Source organism: Triticum aestivum, chromosome 1A, assembly GCF_018294505.1.
Source record: "Triticum aestivum cultivar Chinese Spring chromosome 1A, IWGSC CS RefSeq v2.1, whole genome shotgun sequence".
Classification (NCBI taxonomy): Eukaryota; Viridiplantae; Streptophyta; class Magnoliopsida; order Poales; family Poaceae; genus Triticum; species Triticum aestivum.
In genome coordinates, this window is record NC_057794.1 from 336,561,414 (window position 1) to 336,585,263 (window position 23,850).

The 23,850-nt window shown below is 45.0% G+C and overlaps 1 protein-coding gene across 2 annotated transcripts; it reads right to left on the reverse strand.

The window, feature by feature from the left end:
- Positions 1 to 691: 691 nt before the first annotated feature.
- On the reverse strand, positions 692 to 22,739 carry LOC123049203 (peptidyl-prolyl cis-trans isomerase PASTICCINO1). Of its 2 annotated transcripts, XM_044472169.1 has the most exons (20): positions 22,443 to 22,738; positions 21,872 to 21,956; positions 20,998 to 21,067; positions 20,413 to 20,510; positions 20,113 to 20,235; positions 18,396 to 18,428; positions 18,044 to 18,102; positions 10,786 to 10,867; positions 10,216 to 10,374; positions 9,265 to 9,322; positions 8,418 to 8,566; positions 7,708 to 7,805; positions 7,565 to 7,634; positions 7,249 to 7,308; positions 6,405 to 6,461; positions 3,916 to 3,984; positions 3,661 to 3,738; positions 1,573 to 1,674; positions 1,425 to 1,496; positions 692 to 1,194 (listed from the first exon to the last, which is right to left on the reverse strand). In XM_044472169.1, exons 1-20 carry the CDS (start codon positions 22,511 to 22,513, stop codon positions 913 to 915), a joined length of 1,875 nt encoding a protein of 624 aa, XP_044328104.1. In that variant the 5' UTR covers positions 22,514 to 22,738; the 3' UTR covers positions 692 to 912. The 2 variants fall into 2 exon arrangements, with proteins under 2 accessions (XP_044328104.1, XP_044328108.1); XM_044472173.1 differs by lacking the exon at positions 3,916 to 3,984 and having other exon boundaries at positions 22,443 to 22,739.
- Between the last annotated feature and the right edge of the window lie 1,111 nt (positions 22,740 to 23,850).

Sequence of the window (23,850 nt, forward strand, 5' to 3'; positions counted from 1 at the left end):
CGTGCCTCTCGCGGAAAAATAGTGACTTTTGCGGAAAAAAATGGAAAACGTGTTTTTTTCGCGCAAAATTTTTTTTGATCAAAAATCTAAGGAAAACCAAAACGTCGAAAAAACCCAGAAAAAACCGTTTAAAAAGCCAAAAACGTGTGCGGAAAAATAAAAAAATAAAAAAATCCGAAGGAAACGTCCAAAGCGCAACACGTGACGAATGACTAAGAGCGCGTCAAGTGGCGCCGATCATTGCGAGGCTCCCGAAAGAGCGCTCGTTAACTAGTTGCTCCCCCCAAAACCGGGATCAGTGAAACGCGCAAACGGGCAGGCCCATTTAATCGCTCGCCTCGCCATGTCTGTGCGTTTGCACACAACTTGCCGCAAAGAGCGTAGTATAGGGTTTCCCCTCTAATGACGCTGAACAATAGGCTGGTGCAGGTTGTTAAGAGGGCTTAGCGACCGGAATACAGTGTTAGAGGGCTATGTAGCCCATAAAAAATCGATAGATTCAGACGTTAGTTTTGATGAATTATGTGTACGCATAAAACTGACTTGGGAATCACATCTACAACATTAGGGTATGTTGTTTCTAACTTTGATTTATACACTATTGGTATTTTTACTCTGTATGTTGAAACAACTAACATTCATGAAATGTCATTGGGTATATATTTCGCTTCAAGCGGAAGTACAAACAAAGTAAGGAAAAGTTCGCTTCAACAATGCATTAGCAGACACAAACGGCAATCAATTTTCACTGTTACAACAACCGGTGCTTACTCACGATTTTTCAGTATCACTCCAGTCCATATATATTGGTAAGATTTTCATAATGTTACAAGATTAATTCTGTATAAGTGAGGACTGTATATGTGAAAAAATTCCTTGTTTACAACTAAATCTCTCGTTACTGCTGGCTGCTCAGAGTATTGTGCACCTGTTCATACCAAGGGAGGAGAAAATCCGCCTCGCAGAAGGCCAGATGCGGCCAATAAGTCCTGGCCTCTCTTCATCAAAGGCATGATCTGACTCTGCACTCGGAGGACTAGACTTCCCGCTTCCATTTCTATCCCTACTTGTCACTGCCTCGCCAGACCCTGCCGTGTCGCCACCATTCTTGGACTCCACACCAACTTCAGATATCTCTCCTGGCTTCTTGTCAAATAGTCCTTTGAACTGCTTCCTTGCCTTCTTTTCAATTTCCTTTGTTTGTGCATCAACTGTTAGTTACAAACTTTGAACACTATTCCCTCCGTTCCTAAATATAGATCTTTGTAGAGATTTCACTATGGACCACATACATTCGTATGTGGATGCATTTTAGAGTGTAGATTCACTCATTTTGTTTCGTATGTAGTCCATAGTGAAATCTCTAGAAAGACTTATATTTAGAAATGGAGGGAGTATGAGTTTGTGCATGTTCTGTTGCATACCTGTTCCTTCTGTTTAAGTTTAACAAGGGCCGCTGTAGCATCAGGTTCCGAGGACTTATCAACGGTTACCATCTAATGAAGCGATGCCATTACATATAGATTAGGCCTCTACCAACCAAACATGATTCTGAAGCATGGTGCCACTAACCTTCTCAAAATCGTTCTTTGCATCACCAAAGTCCCCACCTAACATGTATGACATTCCTCGGCGGTAGAGTGCTTTGACATGCACAGGATTTGCATCAAGCACCTGTTCAAACACAAGTAAATCAAAACAACAGCAGGATAATAATGTGAACCTTGTGCAAATCTATACTTTGTAGAGGCTGATGTAGCAGACTTGAATGGAGTTCAGGAGGTGAAGTGCAAAATTGCAATCCATGAGGGAGTAGAGCAAAACTGTAAGTCCATTTGACCTTTGATCCCCCAACCCTAGTCCATCCGACCTTCACCCAATGGGCCATGTGGCTGTTTTCATGGTAGCACTGTCACGACCTAGATTATGGAGCGCATAGTGGTGGATGGTAGGAGGGCGAGGGCGAGGGAGTTTAGGCTTGGCGCCTTGAGGATAGATCTGTTCTGGAGGAAAAACGTCCCCTTTTACCGAAAAAGGCTTTCACCCCGCTTTATATATAAAGCAACGATTCTCAACAACCCGGTACAAACACCCGCCAACACTACACACGCACACCCAAGGCAAGATACATAGGCGCTGAGCGCAGCAACAACATCCCTAGAGCTACGAGAGCAACCGGGGTCCTCAACCGTGAACACGCCACCGTGAAGAGATGAAGCCACATATGACGAACCGTGGGCTCCAAGGCGGCGCCTTCAGGAAGGAAACGGCACCAGAGCACCGCCACCGCCTAACCCGAGGATTAGAGTTTCCCCTGGAGCAACATGACGGGCAATGATACCCGCGACGACGCCTTCAAGGGAATGAGCTTCGCCGCCGCCGGTCCGTCCGAAGATAGAACAGGTTTTCAGCCCGGCCAACACTCACCGCCACCGAACACCACACCCCGGCGACCACGCCGCCCACACGGCCATGGCCACCGGGCAGCACCAAGCCATGGGCTTTGCCCATGAGCACCGCGGAACCACCACCAGGGCGGTGGCCCTGACATCCAAGACCTTGACACCCCACTCGAGACCTCCCGCTACCCCAACCAAAGATACCCCAACCAAAGATACGGGCGGAAAGGATCCACCTTTCGCACCCCTGGGCTGCCCCCAACGCCTCCATCAACCCGTCCTGCGGCACCGGGCGCGAGGCGAGGTCGGTCCTGCTGCCGGGCGCGAGATGAGCTCGGTCCTTGCTGCCGAGTGCGAGACGAGCGATGGACCGTAGCCAGGGGAGGACCGAACCTTCGACGATGGTAGCGACCAGACGACGAGGAGAGTGACCGAAGGTCGAAACGGGCCGCCTACAAACGAGCCGACGCCGAAAAAACAGCCGCCGCCGCAGCCGAACTGCCGTGATGTCGGCTCAGCGAATGGAAGCCGCCACACCCAGAGGGCCGAGCCACCCCGCCGCCGCCGCCCACAGCCGGAGCAGCCACCACGCAGGGCCACTGCGCCAACCCGTGCCGCACGCCGGAAAAATGCATCAGATCCAGCGGGCACACACCCACCACCACCAGCCCTAGCCTGCCTCCAGCCCCCGACTGAAACCAGAGGAGAAGAAGGGCGAGACCCACACCGCTGCGCCGCCACCTCCGCCAGCAGACCACCACCGCGGAGATGACCGCCCGCAGCCCGCACCCACCGCGTCTGGATCTGGCAGCCTGCCTTCACCACACTGGCCGTGCACCACCAGGGCATGCCTGTCACGCCGCCATCGCACCCGCTCGCCACCACCAGCGCCGATGCGACGCCGCGCGGTGGAGCCCCACGGAAGCGCCGCCACCAGGTCCAGGGCCGTCGGTCCACGCCGACCACCCCGCATGAAGAGACGAGAGGGGCCCCGCCGCCGCAGGCGGCGACCGGGCTTTGCCCGGCCCCGCCCTCTGGCAGCGGGGAGGGAGGATCCCCTTTTCTCTGTTTATTTCTTCAATACCTAATTACATGTTAAATTGTGTAGCTTTATAGTGCAGCTTGGCAGTAGGCTAGGGAAGACTTGAACCGACTCAACTAATCAAACAAACTAGACATGGAAACCAATAAGGACCTATCCGGACGGGTCCAGTACCCCATGGCGTGAGAAGCTATGCCCAAGTTCCTTTCAGTGAATTACCTTATTGCACGCTTCAATAGACTTCCTGTACTCACCCATCTTCTGGTAGCAAGCAGCTACATTTAGATGTAGAGAACTCTGCATTTGTAACAACATAAAAGGTTTAACAGCAACAAGTAGAAAACCATATACTACTAATGGGAGGAGAAATGTGTGTGCGCGTGGGGTGGTGGGGTGGTGGGGCGGGGGTGATCTAGTGGTCAGTGCATCAATCGGTATGGTAGGAGAAAGCTGGAAAATAGAGTATCATCGTACTCTTGAATTGGCAAAGATTTTCCCCTCTTCATCGTCTTGAGGATGCACGTGGTTATACTCCCTAAGCAACTACATCCATAGAGGGTAGGGAAACCAAAGTCAGCAAAAAGTTTAAGAGCTGTTGGCATGGCTTGTTTCACATCCAAGCATTTTCTTTTGACAAGCAAAGTAAGTTTTAGCATGACTTTTCTTTTTATAACTGGAAAACAGAAGGGGAGCCCCAAAATAAAAGGGTACACTATATTAAAAGAAAATGAGCACAAAGATATCCACAGCATATTTACAGAAGGAAAAAATTAATGGACCCAAACAAAAGGGGGGAAACAAACATGGATTTCCGTGGACACCTGCATCGAGTTGCATACTTTGTGCTATCTCACTGAATACATGGGGCTGCACAAAAAAATCTAGAACTGACAAAAAAGATCTCCCAACCCCCCTGTAAAATGCTTTTTGCCATATACTTTGCATCATGTGAGCTAAGCTCCGCCAAAATAATAATCTTAGTACAATGAGATATCCTGAACTCCAGCACATTTATCCCAACAACATGAATTGCAGAATTTGCATGAAGCGCCATGATTAAAATGAGAGTCAATTTATAATTAAGAACCACAACGGCATGCTCATGCCGTGACGTTGGCATAGCTGTGGTGTTATCTCTTGTTTATTGTCAATATCGCTTTAATTCATTTACATTTAACATTTAGATTCAAATTGAAGAATTTCGACACTTCGCACAAACCTCAGGCTCCACTGAGAAAACTAGTGGTGCGGAGCACCCTAGGGTCATCACCATGGCTTTGGCTTCATTGCCAACACATCACATATACTAAGGTGAATTCCATCCTTTATGTGTGTCTACTTGGTTCTCTCATGGGTGATATACTACTTGACCCTCCTTCATGCATACATAGGTTTGAGCTGAGCTTCACGCAAGTCAAGGAGGAGTGCGCACAAGAGTACGCCCACACCATACACAGAGAAGCTTGGAAGCAGAGATGGAAGAGAGAAGATGGGCAGCTGGAATCCAGTAGCCAGACTATCCAGCCTATAGCCGGACAAAAACCTCCTCTGGATCACCATCTGGCCCTTCGTCTGGCTACCGCGCACAAGGCAACAGAAGCTAAATTGGTGAAGTCAGACTGCCTGGCTTGGAACCCGGACAGTACAGCTCCTAGAGCGAGCCCTCTGAGTGGCGCCTGTGGAAGCCCTGATCCGGACGAGTTGCAGGCTTGCGACCCGGACAGGCCGGCATGTGCCTGCGTGCAAATCTGGCCCACGAGCTATGTATCCCCTCTCTCACCTCCCCCACTTAGCTCTTCGTAGCTAGGACTATATATACCTTTCCCCCACCTCCTCTCTAGGGTTAGCAAAGCAGAAACTAGATCTTGAGAGAGCATTGCTCCTTGACTCCTTGTACCTCCTCTTAGAGGATCAAGCCCTCCTAAGGGAGAAGAATCCCTTTGGATTACCAGGACCTCCACATCCTTTGGATTGGAGAAGACCATCTCTCAAGACCCTCACATATCTTAGAGATTGGGGAAGGACTACCCTAGTTATCCTTTATTTTCTTTGTTTTTCTTGGATCTACATGCACCTCATGTATTGGCTTGTGATCTGAGGGATACTTGGTGTGGATCTTGTCCAATTAGTGTTCTCTCGTGTTTTCTTGTGGATTTGTCCCGTGTTCTTCGTGAATACAGAATATACACCCCAAATCCCTCTCCAATTCGTGAAGATCAGGCCACCCTAGGGGTTGGTCCTACATCAACCAGTTTACTAGATCTCGTCAGTTTTGGACAAGACAGGTTTCCCTCAACCCCAACCCTTTTTTGTAAAAAAAAGGAAGTGCATGGTGCACTTCTCCAAAAATCTGAAATGAACTCAGCAGATGTAGTGTCAAATTTAATCTGTATATTGAGCAATCAATTATGGTGGGTAGCAGATGAACTTAGGCACTTAGCACATGCTATTTTGGCCTATTTTTAGCTCTTTTGGACTTTGCTTGTTCTTATATGTTGTCAGAATGTTAAACTTGCATAAAGAATGTTTATCCGCCTTTGTTTTCGTTTTCAGGGCTTGTTGAGCTGTGCCCTCAGCAGAACCCTCCTGTACTCTATGCTGTGTGACTCTGTGTGTGTGTGTGTGTGTGGGTGGGTGGGTGGGTGGGTGGACATTTGTGATACCTTGTGGCCGTGGTGGTTTGCTTTATTTATAAAGCGGAGCGAAAGCCTTTTTCGGTATATGTTGTTAGAATGTTAAACTTGCATAAAGAATCAAAGGGAAATAATATAACACCGACATACAACATGAATAGACTGGCTACTCTTCCTGGCCATGCCCGGGAACATCTTTGCAAATAAGAATAGGTTTTTTTAGGAAAGATGTAGAGACACAGATGAATATCACTACCTAAGACTCAATTTATATAATAAATAGAAGTAATCAATTTACTGCACAGCAACTTCAAGTACCAGTGGACATACCTTCTCGTATTTTGCTTTTGCAAGTTCAAATTTTCCTTCTTTAAATAGTCTGTTACCCTGTGAAAGCGATTCTGTTTAAAGTCAGTTGTCTAAAATCTAAAACAATAATGAAGTACCAGATCAAAATTATGAAATACTTTGTAACTAAGTGCTGGTTGAATGTAGGCTCAAACTCTAGCAAAAAAGAGAGCTCAAAATCACTATAGACTAGACCCAGCTGATGGCCCAAAGGAAAGCTCAGGATTCTCATAAGCCTATACATCTAATGGCATCTTAAACCAAATAACCATCTTCAGGATTGCAAGACACTTGGTTGAAATTCATTTGACATGTTGCTCTAGCAAACAACATTTAAATAGCAGTTGAAATAATTTGTCCAAATAGAAAGGAAAGAGAGAAACTAAATTTTTATGCAAAGATGTCTCATAAGTTTCTTGCATATACCCATTTTCTGCAAAAGTGCATTTACGACAGTCTTGTTGAAGTGTATATGAGGATTGCCTAGCCATTTCCATCAGCCCGGACTTTTGGTTGTGTTGGCTAGTGCATGAAGCTGAACATGGTATCAGAGCCCAAGGTCTTGAGTTCAAGTCCTGACTTTCGCAATTTATCTAAAAATTGCTGCTGCCCCCCTCTCTGTCCACGTATAGGCCTCTCACGTGTTGACTTCCCGCGTCACAAGTGAGAAAAGGTGTTGAAGTGTATATGTGGATTGCCTAGCCCGCCTAGCCCTTTCTATCAGTTCAGACTTTTGATTTTGCGTTGGCTAGTGCATGAAGCTTAACAAGTCTCACTCGAATACAAATTGGCGGGATTAAAGATAATATAATCATTGTAAGTATACCGTGTTCTTAATTTTATCTGCCTCTTCCATGATTTCTTTGAAGGTCAAGCCAGTCCAATCCTGCATTTGTACAATGATCATTTGAGAAAAGAAAATTCACTAGTTAAAATCATATGACAAGCATAACCAAAGAAAAAATATATTAAATATATAAATAATAGAAATAATTCCGTAGGTAAATGTTGCACTGAGTTATGAGAAAGCTCCCAAGGGAAACTATTAGCATTTACCTGTGCACATATGTGACGCATGTAACACAGTCTATTATGGTACTATGACACCATAAAAAGCAACAGAAAAACAAATGGTTTCATACCTTGGGAACTTCAAATCCAAGTAATTCAATTTCCCACCGAACATGAGCTCCTTCAGGAACATTCGCTGGCCTGTTGCACCATATCCGATTATTCAAAAAGCTTCATTGCCAAAAAAAATTACGAATGTAAAGGTTGATACGACCTTGGGAATTTATCATACGCAAAATCTGGAGGGCAGGTGACAATAGATTTTTCACCAGGAAGCATTAGTCGAACACACATTTCAAATCCTTCAGGAACCTACGACAATGCATCAAAACATCTGTTACTCTTCTTCAATTGATAGGATGAAACATATTTTCACATTCAATACTAGAGATATGTAGTAACAGAATTCTAAGAGAAAACGATAACAGGAAGTGTATAAAAGTATTGCTCCCTCCGTCCGAAAAAGCTTGTCCCTCAAATGGGACAAGCTTACATCCATTTGAGGGACAAGCTTTTTCGGACGGAGGGAGTACTTATGTGATAACAAAGTCCCATTTTATTTTTTCAAGTAAGTATGTAATAGTTCTAAGAAAGGACAATAAGTATACAGAACCATCAATTTGGAAGCGAAGCCCTGAAACCCTATTGGGAGTTCAAATTATTAACATATACAAAGTTTAAAGGTCAATGCCATATGTGATCAACTTTCACAGTTTCTGTATTGTAAATTCTTATTTTTGAACTAAATAAAGTCTAAGTGATACTTTAAAAAATAGGAAACAAAAGTAGGATTCGGAGACCCATGGTTCTCGAAACAAAATGGTCGGTATTATTTTTGTTGTCCATTTGCCACATTCTGATAGCAAGATTTAATAAAGTAACTAAGATTGATTATGTAGATAAAATAAAAGCTATAATATTTACCAATCCTTCTCCAGAACAGAACTCCAATGGTTCCCCATCATTATCAATTTGTGTATCATAAAATACTGACTTTGGTTCATCAAGGAGCATCCCCTTGTAATGAACTCTTAACAAGCTATCATGAAGGGGGCAGTCCATCGGAAATTCACCTGATATTTTGGAGGAAAACAAAAAGCAGCTTAAGTAAGCGTGTTACATGGTAAAACAAGAACGGGAAATGATAACTTCATGTACTACTCATCAAGATTAAAAATCTACAATGACCACCCTATTAACGAACTTGCACTTATAAAGTAAAATTAACATGATAAATAGCAAATAGTTTTGTCTAATTTCTCACTCCTTAGTTATGTTCTTAATCTGTATTCCAGTATCCTTTTAGACCTATTACTTGAATCAAACAGAAAACCATCCATCATTCCAAGTAAAAAAAGGACAACAGGAAATAGGGAGATTTTAAACAAAATAGACAAATGTGCTATTACATTTATTACCTTTTAGATCTGTACTTAATGGATTTTCTACTAATAAAGTAAAACATTGAAATTCTTCAAATGGTAAAAAGAGCTAAAAAATGTGTATCCTCTAAAGTATCACAGTAACCAAGCACAAGAAAATCGAAAGGTACCAGTTTTCAGTAGGTGGACACACAGGACAGAAAGTAACACTTCCGGTATAGTTCTGTGAAAGATAAATTTTGCTACACTACAAAGGACAGAGGGAAGAAAGCAACATTTATAGTATAATTCTGTGAAAGATAAATTTTGCTACACTACAAGGGTCAAAGGTGTTGGGACCAGAGGGGACATAGGTAGTATCAACATGTAAAATACAAAAGGTTACCAACCACTTCCATCAACTACACGGCGCTTTATGAGGCGTCCATCACCAAGCATATCCCTCACCTATTATTACATCACACAAACTGTTAGCATAACTTTGTATGTTATACGCATAGTTATAGCTAAAAGAAGATTCTAGTGATGAACAAATGAATCACAGTAAAGTATAATACAATTAGGTGCGTATTCGATAAAGTAAACTAGAGTAAGAAGCCTTCAGTGTGTTGTATCTACACTACCAGCTATAAGAACCTGTGTGCATTGAAAAGTTAGGTAAGCTGGAGTACCTATGATGGCCCTATCACCCCTTACCAAGTGAATTTATTTTTATAAAAAAATGTCAGTTATCCATATTGGATATTTTAGGCCATGACACAACTCTAGTATCAATATCCAGTTCTCTACTGCTTCTTTAAATGAGCCAGAAAATCATAATAATTCGATTTTGGTCTTCAACTTTCTCAAGTAACATGAGATTTCCAAATTTCCTAGGTAATAAATTTCTTCGATGTATTTTAAAAGCCACAAATATTGATGGTTTGCCAGTCGTTAGTTGTGATTGGTTAGATATGGAAATTGACTAGGCTACCTTGCATGCTTTAGACTTTTGATGAAGCGAATTGTGGGTCTAGCGCCTTGATTTAGATTTATGTTATAATGAATAGTAGACCATGGTGTGGCATCACAAATGATGGGTAACAAATTACTTCATTATACAGCCCATAAAATCAGTTGTAGTGTAGTATATGAATCATAGTCATTTGGTGATAAAAGAAAGTATGACCAGACAAACTTCATCATCCTCAAGGAGAGCATGTAATTCCATCAAAAACACAGCCCGAATAAAGCAGGAATACTATGGTATGTAACGGAAACCCCCTAGAAGACCATAGGCCGTAATTCAAATTCTAAACAAGTGTTTAATGGAAGTGTCTAATAGCTAATTATGACTATACCTGAGTAAACTGAACAAGTTCCACCTCAAAATGAACTTCTTCAAGGCCTTCAAGTTGCGGCATTACTGAGGACTCTGTCAAATAGGTATTGGTAACATAAATAGTTGCTTTTTCCTTGCGTGCCATTGTTCCAATTCCCATCTCAAGGCCTTTAGGTGCCTAAACTAAAACAGGAGAAAAAATGCATAGCAAACAGAAGTTAGGAGAATCAATGGGAATGATATAGCTTTTTATGCATTTTAGAATGATAGAATCAGCAGATGAGTTTTACATTACACCAAGTATGCTAGACCTAAACTAGATGGCCCAAATAATTCGTACAGTGGGCACCATGTGGTTCTCAAATACTCCCTCTGTAAAGATATATAAGAGCGTTTAGATCACTGAAGTAGTGATCTAAATGCTCTTATATTTCTTTACGGAGGGAGTAAGTTGCAAATTTGGACAGAAGTGTTTAGACAAGCGCATGATATACCTATATCTTGCATTCCTATAAGATACAATAGAATGTCCAAAAGCGCAAAATTAATACCCTATGCTGTTACTACATGCAACAAGGATGCCACTGACCTCAGATTTACCCAAAGTGAAGAAATATGGCACTTCTTTACTGGGAAGAATTTCTTTTCCATCTGCTGTTCTTGCAGTTATCCTGGAGATGACAAACAAAAATGTCCTAGTTAAATTATTTTTCATAAGAAGGTAAGTAATATCATAGTAGGCTGAATATGTAGATGCAACTGTTAGGAAATATGCAACTTGTATTTCCTGGGGGCCAATGGCCAGTATATATATAGATGTACAGGTGGTAAATATGCATGAAACCCCTCATACAACAGGGAAATTATACAAGCTATAATGGAACATAGTATAACTCTAACCCCCCCCCCCCCCTCCCTCTCCCTCCCCCCTCTTCAAACTCAGGGTGGATCCACAACACTGAGTCTGGAGAGATAAAATCCATGTTGCGCCCTAGTCTGGGCCTTCGTAAAATCCGCCAACTGTAACTCGAAAGGCACATACTGAAGAGGAATAACCTAATCCTGCACAGCAGCACGCACAAAAGAAGCATTAACACCAATATGCTTGGGGAGCTCATGCTTCACCTGCACTGTTTGACGGGAGGGGAGTGGGTGTAGTGACAGAAACACCAAACTCCCGAAGTAAGTAACCATCATAACCAAGTCATAACGCAGCCTCCGCACTCAAATGGGAAACTGCAGTCTGTTTCTTCATCTTCTACGCGATGAGAGAACCAACAAGAAAATAAGAAGAAAGTGAACGGCTATCTGAGGGACCACTAGCCCACGAAGCATCTGAATAGGTCTGAAGCTGTAAAGAACTGGAGCAGGAAAAGAAAAGACGTTGAAAGATCGTGCCACGAAGATATCGTAGAACACGAAGGTGACTACAGTGAACCGAAGTGGGAGCAGAAACAAACTGGCTCAAAATGCCCATGACGCGTCGGATCAGACAAGGGACCATCAGAAGCACGGAGTTGAACATTGAGCTCCATGAGTGTCAACAGTGCACTTATCAGTAAGAGCAACACGAGCAAGAAGATCCTAAATATATTTCTCTTGGGAAATAAAGAAGGTATCAGAGGTAGAGGAAACCTCAATCCCAAGAAAATAGCAAAGAGAGCCAAGATCAAACATAAGAGACTGCTCACTAAGACATGCCTTAACAAAGGCATGTCTTAACAAAGGCATGCTCACTAAGACTGCTCACTAAGACATGCCTTAACAAAGGCATGTACTCATGGTTGTCACCGGTGATGATCATGTCATCAACATATAGAAGAAGAGTTGACCGAGTCGGCCCAATCTGTGGAGGGTGACAAAGCATCCCAATCTCCGAAGAGCGTTGACCGGGGCGGCCAGATCTCTGGAGGGGACGAAGCAGCCCAATCAGGAGGCAACGCTGACCGGGTTAGAGAAGTAGTGGGCTGACAGAGGAAAAGGGCAGCTGCAGTCGGCCGAAGAGCGGCAGCCGATGCAAGATGGGAAGCAGCAACCGACCAAAGAGGGGAGAGCAGCGGCTCGACAACCACGTGATTAGGCAGTCACTTTATGGTTTTGATCAATTGGGGTTGCACAGTCGACAACCCAACATGCCAACTGTTAAGCTTCATGCACTAGCCAACGCAACCAAAACTCCGAACTGATGGAAAGGGCTAGACAATCCACATATACACTTCAACACCCCCCTCACATGTGACGCGGAAAGTCAACACATGGATAGACTCAGAGGTATGGCTCAAGAGGCCTATACGTGGACAATGGGGGGCGACAACAATTTTTGGATAAATTGCTAAAGCCATGACTTGAACTCAAGACATTAGCTCTGATATGGCTAGGCAATCCACATATGCACTTCAACACCCCCTCTCACATGTGATGCGGGAATTTAACACATGAATAGACTCAGAGGTATGGCTCAGAGGGGGGCAGCAACAATTTTTAAATAAACTATGAAAACCAGGACTTGAACTCAAGACCTTAGGCTCTGATACCATGTTAAGCTTCATGCACTAGCCAACGCAACCAAAAGTCCAAACTGATGAAAAGGGCTAGGCAATCCACATATACATTTCAACACCCCTCTCACGTGTGACACGGGAATTCAACACATGAATAGACTCAAAGGTATGGCTCAAGAGGCCTATACGTGGACAGGAAGGGGGGAGCAACAATTTTTAAATAAACTGTGAAAGCCAGGACTTGAACTCAAGACCTTAGGCTCTGATACCATGTTAAGCTTCATGCACTAGCCAACACAACGAAAAGTCTGAACTGATGGAAAGGGTTAGACAATACTTCAACACCAACATCATAGAGGAGGTCAGGGTATACTTTCTTTGAGAAATAGTTATTCCTTTCCAGACTTGACCACTTCTATACCAAGAAAGTACTTGAGTCGACCAAGATCTTTAACTTCAAAGGTCTTACTCAGACACCCATTTAACCTTGCTATCTCTCCGTCAACATCACTGGTGATAATGATATCATCAAGATAAACTGCAAGGATGTTTATTTTCCCTTTAGAGTTTCTATAAAACAATGTATGATCACCATTGCATTGTCCATACCCCATGTCACACACCGCCCGTCTAAACTTGTCAAACCAAGCTCTTGGAGACTGCTTCAGTCCGCAATGGGCTTTCTTCGGCCTGCATACCTCGCCAACAGTCTCGGAAGTCGAGAACTCACGTGGAATCTCCATGTATGCCTCCTCTTGCAAGTCCCCATGCAAGAAGACACTCTTCACATCAAGTTGGTGTAAAGGTCGGCCAAAATTTGCTGCACATGAGATCAGAACCCTCCCGGTGTTCATCTTTGCTACTGGAGCAAAGGTCTCATAGTAGTCAATGTCGTATGTATGGCTATCCCCACCCCCCCCCCACCCCCGGTCGCCGCCACAAGCTTTTCTTTGTACCTTTCAACCTTTCCTTCTGCATTTTGCTTCACAGTGTATACCTACTTGCAGTTGACTGCCTTCTTTCCTTTTGGAAGGGGTGTCAGTACCCATGTCTTATTCTTACGCAGAGCCTCCAGCTCTGCCGCCCGCCACTTTGAGTCCTCCTTGCCTTCTTCTAGTCAATCGGAATTGACACAGACTGAAGAGAAACAATAAATGCTTTGTGGGCTGGAGATAATGCTTCATGGGAGACATAATTTGCAATATCATCGTCATCGAATCCATACCGTTTCTCCGGTATCCCTGCTGTTGCTCGAGTTCTCCTCAAAGCAATTTTCCCCTTTAATTGATCCTTTAGCCCAATCCCCGTCAGAGGAGATGGAGATCACATCATTATTACCCTATTGTTCCATCAGTGGTTGATCTAGTTGCTCCCCTTGATGTGCAACACCATCATCTCGCTTCCGTGAATACACCTTTAGCTACTCCTCTTGCCCTGCTGTCCACCTTGGCACACTACCAATCTGAGCTGGTGCACGGTTCCGTGAATACACCTTTAGCTCTCCTCTTGCTCTCTTGCCCACCTCGGCACACTACCAGTCTGAGTCTGTGTGCCAACCTGCACATCATCAGTGGAAGTTGGTGCTTGCATCGCAGGAGCCACATGAGTTACTAAAGGTGATTGTTGCATCTCCATTTGTGTGTACTACTCTCCCCTCTTGACCAATCTCCGGAGGAGACATTGGTCAAGTTCTTCACACAAGACACTGAGATAAGTTTTCTCACCATAAAGGGTTCCGATTCACGGAACGTAACATCCATGCTCACAAATGTCCGTCTCTCAGACGAACTCCGGCATTTGTACCTCTTTGTCCTGAAGAATACCCAATAACAAAACAAGTGCAACAAAACACCTTGGGGAGAACTGGGAATTTTTTTTCTGTGAAAACCAACTCACACGGTGATTTCATACCCGTCACCCGGGATGGCATGCGGTTGATGAAGAAGGTGGCCATCATGACAGCTCCACTCCACGGGATCTTGGGCACATTCAGGATGAACATCAATACTCATTTGCAGTTTCAGATTCAGTCGCAATCACTCTATTGACAAGAGACTCCATCTCGTCTTCTCCTAGCTGTGCCACCTGTTCATGGTGTAATTTGGCTAGTAGTCTGTTGATGGGTCATTAATTAATAGTCATTCAAGCTAATCAGTTACTATTTTTTGTAAAGATTGCAACAAGAATTTTCATGGACAAGAGGATACTTTGGACATGCCCTAGCCATACTCACAGTATTTCAGAGTTACCACGATGCTACCTAGGACAAGTCCTAACAAGGATCAGAGGTCAAAGCTGAAGATTGCAATGCTACGGGTGGAGTTACATAAGGGAAAATGCAACATGCAGAAATACGCGTGAAGAGTGGAGAAATATCATTCATACGTGATCACCATTATGTGTTGTGATTAGCGACGTGGCCAGAATATTTTATTCATAAAAGGCAAGGCGATGAGTACTTATATATGTGAATATGGCCAAGAGGGGTTGCCATGCAGGTTAGCTATGCGTGTTAGCTGTCCGATTAAAAACGTAAAGTGCTATATATGGTAATCGTGCTATACATGGTAATCCAATTAAGATGGCCAGATTCTAGTCGGTTTAGCTTTGGAATCGTTTTTGTATACGCCAAGTCCAGCGTGCCAATATAAATGTAAGGCCGTGGCCGATTGAAAAAACACCAATTGATCTATTCACAAAATACATATTACTTTTTCACGTTCGTTTCTTTCTGTCGTTCTTCCTGCCGAGCCCTGGCAGCCCTAGGGTTTGGTTGATCTTTGCCGTTTTGCATTGAAAAGCGGTCGTCTCTCCTCTAACAAAGCGAGGAGATCTTTGCTGCTTTGCTTGTAAAGCAATCGTTCGTCGCCACGAAAGCACGACGGTTATCGTGGTGTCGCTCTGCAATTTTGTGTGGCAACACCACTAGTGCTGCCTCCTCTGCAATCAGCAGCCACAACAACAAAGCTACACCACCACCAGGATCACTCACTTCAGCTACTCACTTAGCTGTGAGAGCCTCTGCTACATGCACCAGCACCAAGCCAGCAGCAGCAGAATCAGCAGCAGCTCTCAGTAGCAGTCACTGCCACCTTCAGGACCACAGCCCCTACCGGATAGTCTGCTCGCAATCTGGTCACTCAAACCCTTCTTCTCCAATCAGCATGCATGCAGAAGCAAATCAGCAGCAGCACAGCACTGCATCTTCTTCCTTCTCACCACAAACAGCAAGCAGCAGCGGCAGCTCCTCCTTCTCCTCTCCAATCACCTTCTTCTCTTCTCAGCAGCAGCCGCAGCTCCTCCTTCTCCTTCCCTCAGCAGCCGCCGCAGCTCCTCCTTCTCCTCTCCTCATCCAAGCTCGCCGCCTCCAGCTCCACCTCCTCGCCGAACCGAGGCAGCCGCCGTTGCCCGCACAGCCAGCGCATAGCCGCACGCACAACGCGCACACACACAGAAGCCACGCCCAGATGCGCCGCCTCCTCGCTGGCTCTGCTAGCTCCAGTGCCCCGACCTGGTCTGATACCATGTTGACAAGAGAGAGATACGTACCCCAGTGGCTGCTGGTTCGTGTGTGTTGCGGGCGCAACTGACCAGACATGGTCTGCCTCCTCTTCTAGATCACTGGAGCGGGCCTGGGTCTTATGGGCCAGGCTGAACATGGGCTCACATACAACAGTCATCCTCTCAGGACCAGTACCTAGAATAGGCTTAACAGACTCCACCCCTCACCCACATACGAATAAATTACAAAAAACCAACACAATTGAGCAAAAGTCATCAAACACCCACCAAAATGCATGTTTTCTGGTGGTTTTTTCCTGAAGCATTGATAACTTTGACCCAATTGTGGTGGTTTTTTGCAATTTACTCCCCACATACCCATGTCACGGTTGCACGTGACAGATATAGCTATTAAGTTTCATGCACCAACCAGTAGAACAAAAAGTGTGAACTGATGGAGAAGGTTGGGCAATCCACATATACTTCAACAACAAAGAGAAGGCAAGCAAATTTTTATTAAATTGCGAAAGCCGAGACTTGAGCGCAAGACCTCTTGGCTCTAATACCATATTAAGTTTCATGCACCAACCAGTAGAACCAAAAGTCCGAACTGATGGAGAAGGTTGGGCAATCCACATATACTTCAACAATAGCAATTGTGGCAGGAAAGGAAGATGAAAAGCAGTAGAAGTAAAGGAAGCCTGGCATGCCTATCAGATAAAAGTTCTGGACAAGGGTAATTTAGACACAACACCATAAAACACCGCTGTCTTGCTCTCCAGCACCAATATGGCATAACAGATGCTAATTTAGTTATCTATTTATTTCCCCCGAGAAAACACAACAAGCATTATGCCTTGTTGTACTGATAGAGCTGGAAAAGTGTTATTTACGAGTCTGCAGTAGGCTACAGCCAAGTGAACAAAAAGAGCCCTAAGTCTAACCATTGGGCAGGACGGTGTGACCCAAGGGTTTGCCTCCTCGATCGTGTCTAGGATGTCGAGTATGGATGGGGTATCATTGAGGAAAAGACATGTTTCCTTCGGTTCCAAATCCATGATGGAGCTTGTCCCGTGCCTCAGCGCAGAGGGAGTGGCCACAACCATTGTTCTCAACAAGTCAGCGAATTCTTCGCCGCCCGCCGGAGATGCCGCTGTTGCCGTAGATCTTATCCATGACAGCGCCTTGAACCAAACTAGATGCCAAAAGACGCAGTCGATCATGTCTAGGAGGTCGAGTATGGCTGGGGTATCATTGAGGAAAAGATATGTTTCCTTCGGTTCCAAATCCATGATGGAGCTTGTCCCGTGCCTCAGCGCAGAGGGAGTGACCACAACCATTGTTCTCAACAAGTCAGCGAATTCTTTGCCGCCCGCCGGAGATGGCGCTGTTGCCGTAGATCTTATCCATGACAGCGCCTTGAACCAAACTAGATGCCAGAAGACGCAGTCGACAAGCAGGTGGGTTCATTTACTCGTGGTTTTTGAAGGGAAACTGCAAGGGAAGCCCCCAACAGTATAAATAGGAACACAAATTCATGTCCATGAGGACTTGAACCCAGAAGTAGGATTGCATTCACTCCCCCGACCAAGTGAGCTAGGCTCACGTCCTTATAGTCTCAGTGGTTTGTATCCCCTCATCCCTTTCTGTGCAAATTGACCATTATATGTTTGTATCATCAAATGCAACTACAATTTCAGTTTACACTTCAGTTTTCTAGTAGTCATATTAAAGAAGTCAATTATGTAGCATTTGGGCACTAACCATAAAGAAAGAAAAACTATGTGCTAACGCTGCCAAGCACTAAGCAGAATTTATTAGATTTAGAGTAAAATAAACATTTACCGTGCTGTCACTTCATATGGTTCTCTAGGTGTTTCCCACCCCTTGCCTTCATCAACTATCTGCCACATCCAAAGGGCAATGATAAGTTTGCCACAATGCTGAAGCATCTGCTCTCATTTACTTGACATCTTATTGTATAACCAACAAAAAAAGTCTAACATGGGAGTAAAGGATGCCGATAACATTTGGGGAATCCCAAACTGAATATATGAATCCTTTTACTATGCTAACTTTGGAAAGCACAAAAAATATCAAACAGGTGCTCCAAACATAAATAAAATAAAGTATTTAAAAATCCCAACTGGATAAAACTGAATATATTTTATGCTATCAATATAGAATGTCTGTTTACCTTCTTTACAACCCCTAAATCCTCAGTCACGACCTGAAAGAGAGAGAAAACTAGAGTCAATAACCGAATCGAATGTGGCAAATAATATTATTATGTGTCTGATTGGTATTCTCTGTGACAAGAGAGTGCCACAAAAGCTTAAAAGGCAAGTTCGACAGGACGGCGGGTCGACCCGTAATGTTGTATGGCGCTGAGTGTTGGCCGACTAAAAGGCGACATGTTCAACAGCTAGGTGTGGCGGAGATGCGTATGTTGAGATGGATGTGTGGCCACACGAGGAAGGATCGAGTCCGGGATGATGATATGGGATGATGATATACGAGATAGAGTTGGGGTGGCACCAATCGAAGAGAAGCTTGTCCAACATCGTCTGAGATGGTTTGGGCATATTCAGTGCAGGCCTCCGGGAGCTCCAGTGCATAGCGGACGGCTAAAGCGTGCGGAGAATTTCAAGAGAGGTCGGGGTAGACCGAAGTTGACATGGGTGGAGTCTGTTAAGAGAGACCTGAAGGATTGGAGTATCACCAAAGAACTAGCTATGGACAGGGCTGCGTAGAAGCTTGCTATCCATGTGACAGAGCCATGAGTTGGTCGCGAGATCTGATGGGTTTCACCTCTAGCCTACCCCAACTTGTTTGGGACTAAAGGCTTTGTTGTTGTTGTTGATGTGACTGATTGGTACTAGGCATTGCAGTGAGTACAAAGTCATGGAGTCAGGAAATCAACTACCTGGGGCATAGTTTTAAAAACCCGACCGGACCAGCGGTCTGATCAGAAAAATCAGAACCGGAGCCTTGTCCGTTTTTTATGACGCATTGGTCTTTTAGTAAAAAAAACAGGGAAATATTAAGAAAATGGTGCATAAACTAGGGATCAAACCCTTGACCTTGAGCCATGGCACTCTAAAGGCCGAATAACCAACTGGGCTAGCAACACTTTGTAATTTATTAATGGATTACATCAAATATTATGTCTACCCATTTGATCTGGGGTCATTTTTTCTGAAAAATTAGCTTAAATATTGCTGTTTTTGGTTGTCAATTAACCAATGAGCTGGTGGTCTGACCGTTGAAAATCTGAATCGACAGTCTCACCGGTTCGGTTTTTAAACCATGACCGGGGGTTAGAAGGAGAGAAAAATAATTAGGGCATCGACTTGGCGAATGGAGCTTATATGAACCATATGTTTATCTGACCAACATGCTTACTTGCGTGTTGCACTTAACTTGATAGTTCCCATAGGGGATGCCATGTCATGATCAATATCATTCACCTAATCATGAAAGATAGAAATACAAATCTCTATCGTTCACACAGTTTATTATGCTGTATACTGATACATTACACATATGGTGATGTTGTAGTTCTTCGTGAGATATATTGGCCCAACATCCTAGATGGTAACAGAAATAATCGGTAACCATGAAAGCCATCATTATGGTGTGGGGCAAGCATCGTGTGCAACAGTAGCAATGATGTGCACGGCAACAGCAGAAGGATGCATGCAGGGCGAACAGCTCTTTTAGGTGGCTATTATGTTGCGAACAGAGTCTTAATTAACATAAATTGCATAACTCTTCAGACTCATATCATGCTGAAATTGATCGATTTAGAAGTACAAAAGGAAATTAATGGCTGAAAATATATCAGAACCATTGTACCATCATGATTCCGAAATATATACAACGTATCATGCTCCAATCATAACAAGACTAACCTTGGCTTTAAAGAAATCCAACATCTCAACCTCAAACTGAAGCTCATCATCTTTTGGGAAGCCATCTGGAGGTGTAACCGGGCAATCATCCTCTGCATAGTGTATTTTCGGCTCCATTTTAAACTGAAAAGATAGATTGTGACCACGGGGTGGGGAGGGGGGGGGGGGATTAGAGACAGCAGTAGATATTTGCAAATTCAGGACATGCATATTTGAACCATAGCATTCTCAGAAATATGTGCCCTTCCTACAACATTCTTGTTATTTAATTTACAAGTTGCACTCTGTTTAACAGAATACCATAGCAATTTCACCCTTCAGCATTGTTGGAAAGCCTTCAGCAAAGCCAAGGATCATTTTGCTTTTCCCCAACACAAATCTGAGTGGGATTCCTTTTCCTGTTATAATAATAATGGTAAAACGAGATGATTAGAGCCCCAATACACTGAGCTGAGTACCTAAAAAAAGAGAAAGGTATAGATACTAATAAATGCATGTGGCAGTGAAAGTGAATTATAAGATAGATATCCTAACAAAAGTTTTTACATTTATCTCGTCTAACCTAATATATGTCGTAATGCAAGATGAAAGGAAGCATAGTGTAAGTGCTTTTACTGGAAGGGTTAACAAGCAAAGCTCGATATCACTGAACTGTTTTTTTTCTTTATTCGCAGCATGCACAAACTTTAATGTTATATCTGCTATTAGAAGACTGCAAATCTGTAGCTTGATACTTGAAAGCTACACCGACTGGAAGATGGCTATGGAAGCACTAAATTTCTATGAAGATAAGAATCTGTCGAGTCCGAAGCATCCTGATGGTGTTTGTAAACTAAAAGAACTGTATATATGTAGTGCTGTGCTAAATGTGTTTTGCCTAATCACCTCCATGTTCCCTTCTTGTAGAATTCACAACAATGCCCTCCATGGTTCGAATAGTGCAATGAAGTATGACCTGCAAAATGGCTAGAATTAACAAAGAGTTTGACCACGAAATGTCCCACTGTCTCCTATAACAAAAAAAAATCAGAGATTGTCCAGTGAAAGGTCGAGAAAGCCATCATGAGGGCCCTGAACATTTATAGGACATAAAGGCACATGATTTCGTCTGTATTATCTTGAGTGCTGAACAGCACCTCAAAATTTGAGCCGTGATGTGATCATCCGTTTTTAAATGAATAGATGGATATTGCACAAATTGATGATTGGCTCGATCAACTAGAATTAAAGGACTTCTTCATTATTCAACAATAACAGTACAAAGGCCCTAAACCCTAAAACCTTTTTATATTAAGGTAAAGCATTTAATGAAAACCTTTGCAGGAAATATTTCCATTGAGCACCAGCTTTTTGTCATATGACTTCCAGTATTTAGTGATGTAGAACTAGAGGTATTTGTCATCAGAAAATACATAGAGTTATAAAGCCAGCCCAGCCCACCCGGTGACGAACAAACTTCTATCCTGAACAAACATCATTCAGAGACATCGTTACTAGGTACTCTCAATTCAATGTACATACTTATTCTTGACATTGTTTGTTTTGAGGTTGCTTACCACATACACCATGTGGTCAATGTACATACTTTTTCAATTGTTCATAAGTTAGACTAGCAGTAGCAATAAAATTCTCGAGAGCACTGGGCTTCCAGAAAGGCTGAGGGTAGTAAGATGGCAAAAGTTTGATTCACAAAGCCCTATGTCACAATAGTCTGCAGCAAATAAAGGTTTGGAACGAAGGGAAAATAACCGGCCCTGACCTGATCTCCATCTGCAGGAGTCGCGTCTCCCCTGCCTGACCGGATAACCGCCTTCATCAAACTCCCAGGGGTAAGCTTCTCCCTCCTGCAGCACAACCAAGGCATGAATAAAACCCATTTGCAGCTTACTACTCCCTCCGTTCCTAAATATTTGTCTTTCTAGACATTTCAAATGACTACTACATACGGATGTATGTAGACATATTTTAGAGTGTAGATTCACTCATTTTGCTCACTTGTTGAAATGCCTAGAAAGACAAGTACTCCCTCTGTTCCGAATTACTTGTCTTAGATTTGTCTAGATACGGAGGCATCTAGCACTAAAATGAGTCTAGATACATCTGTATCTAGACAAATTCAAGACAAGTAATTCGAAACGGAGGGAGTATTTAGGAACGGAGGGAGTACATTACTAGGTAGCTAAGTAAGAACTTCCGCGACTCTGCCCCTGTTATCCAGCTAAATTCCGCACGTTGAACAAATTCTCTCTGCCCAATTTTCTGATGCATGTCTCGCTGCAGAGTCCCTAGCCGTACGGATTGCCGCGGGGGCGGAGGGGGGTAGTGCTGACCTCTTCTCGGCCGCCTCCTCGGCGGGCGATTTCTTCTTGGCGGGAGCCGGCGGGGGATCGTCGTGGGACATGGCTGAAGCTCGTGGAACAGCGGCTGATGCAGATACGGAAGGAGGAGGGGATCGATCTCCTCTCCAATCGCGTATGTGTGCGTTTAATGGCAGAGCTGGGAGCAGTTGAGGTAGGGGCAGCGCCGCTCACCTAGACTAGACTGGGTTGGACTTGGACGCTTCAACGCTCACCGCGTCAACGGCCGGCGGAGGATCCAAAGAAAAACCACGCGATCCGGTTGGCCAAACATCGCATAGGTCCATATAAGTCCATGAGAGCATCTCCAGCCGCCCGACAGGCGAGCGCCTGTTCCCGCCGTTTCTTTCCGCGTTTTCCCCACTTCCCTCCCGTACTCTTTCTTCCTCCCGCCAAACTCCCTCCCGCTCGCCTCCCTCCCAGCCGGCCGCCATGCCACCGAAGAAGTACGTCGCCCCCCGCGCGGTGGCAACCGCGACCGCCTCCGTCGTCCAGCCGAAGCAGAGGAAGCTGAGGGCGCCGCCGACCAAGCCACCGGGCATGACAAATGCCGAGTGGAGGGCGGAAGTTCAGCGGCGGGAGGCAGTCACCGCCGACCGGCGGAACAGGGCCATCGCCAAGAAGGCCCGCGACAACGCGGCGCGCGCGGCTGCGGCTGCCTCGGCGGACCAAATCGAGGCCGAAGCGGCTCACGCGGGGATGACGAATCCACCCGGAAGCCACGCCCTGGGGTCAGCAAGGCGCCGAATTCAAGTACCTCCACGTCTACAAGCGCATTGACAAATGCGAGAAGTGGGCAAAGTCCGGCGCACCCTCGACAAGGCCAAGGAGACCTACAAGCCGGACGCGCCGACTCCTGGTGCATCAGAAGGGCGGCCGGACGGCAACAAAGTTGCCAAGAAGGGAAAATACGCCGACACGGCCACCGCTCGAGTGCAGGAGTCCATCGAGCACTGCCTCGCCGACGCGCAGGCCCGGGCCGTCCTTCTTGAAGAGAAGACCGAGGCGCGGTGGTCGGCGTTGATGTCGAGTAGCGCCGTCAAGCTCGACCTGCTCCGGACGAACGTCGCCGCGAAGAAGAGAAACACCGACCTGGCTTTCCTGCTGGGCGGGGCGGACATGCTCCAGAGCACCGACGAGGCGGTCAAGACGTGGTACTTGGCGGTGCGTGGCCTCATCCTGAACCAGCTCCCCTCAAGAAGGCCGCCGACGCCGATGCCGACGCACACGCCGACGCCGCCGCCAAGCCCGCGTGACGACGCCTCCACGACGCCCAGCACCACCGAAGTCGCGCCGACGCCGCCCAGCGCAAAGGCTGCTCCGACACCGCCAAGCCCACGCACGCCAACTCCGCCGACGCCTGGGGCAGAGCCCGCTGAGT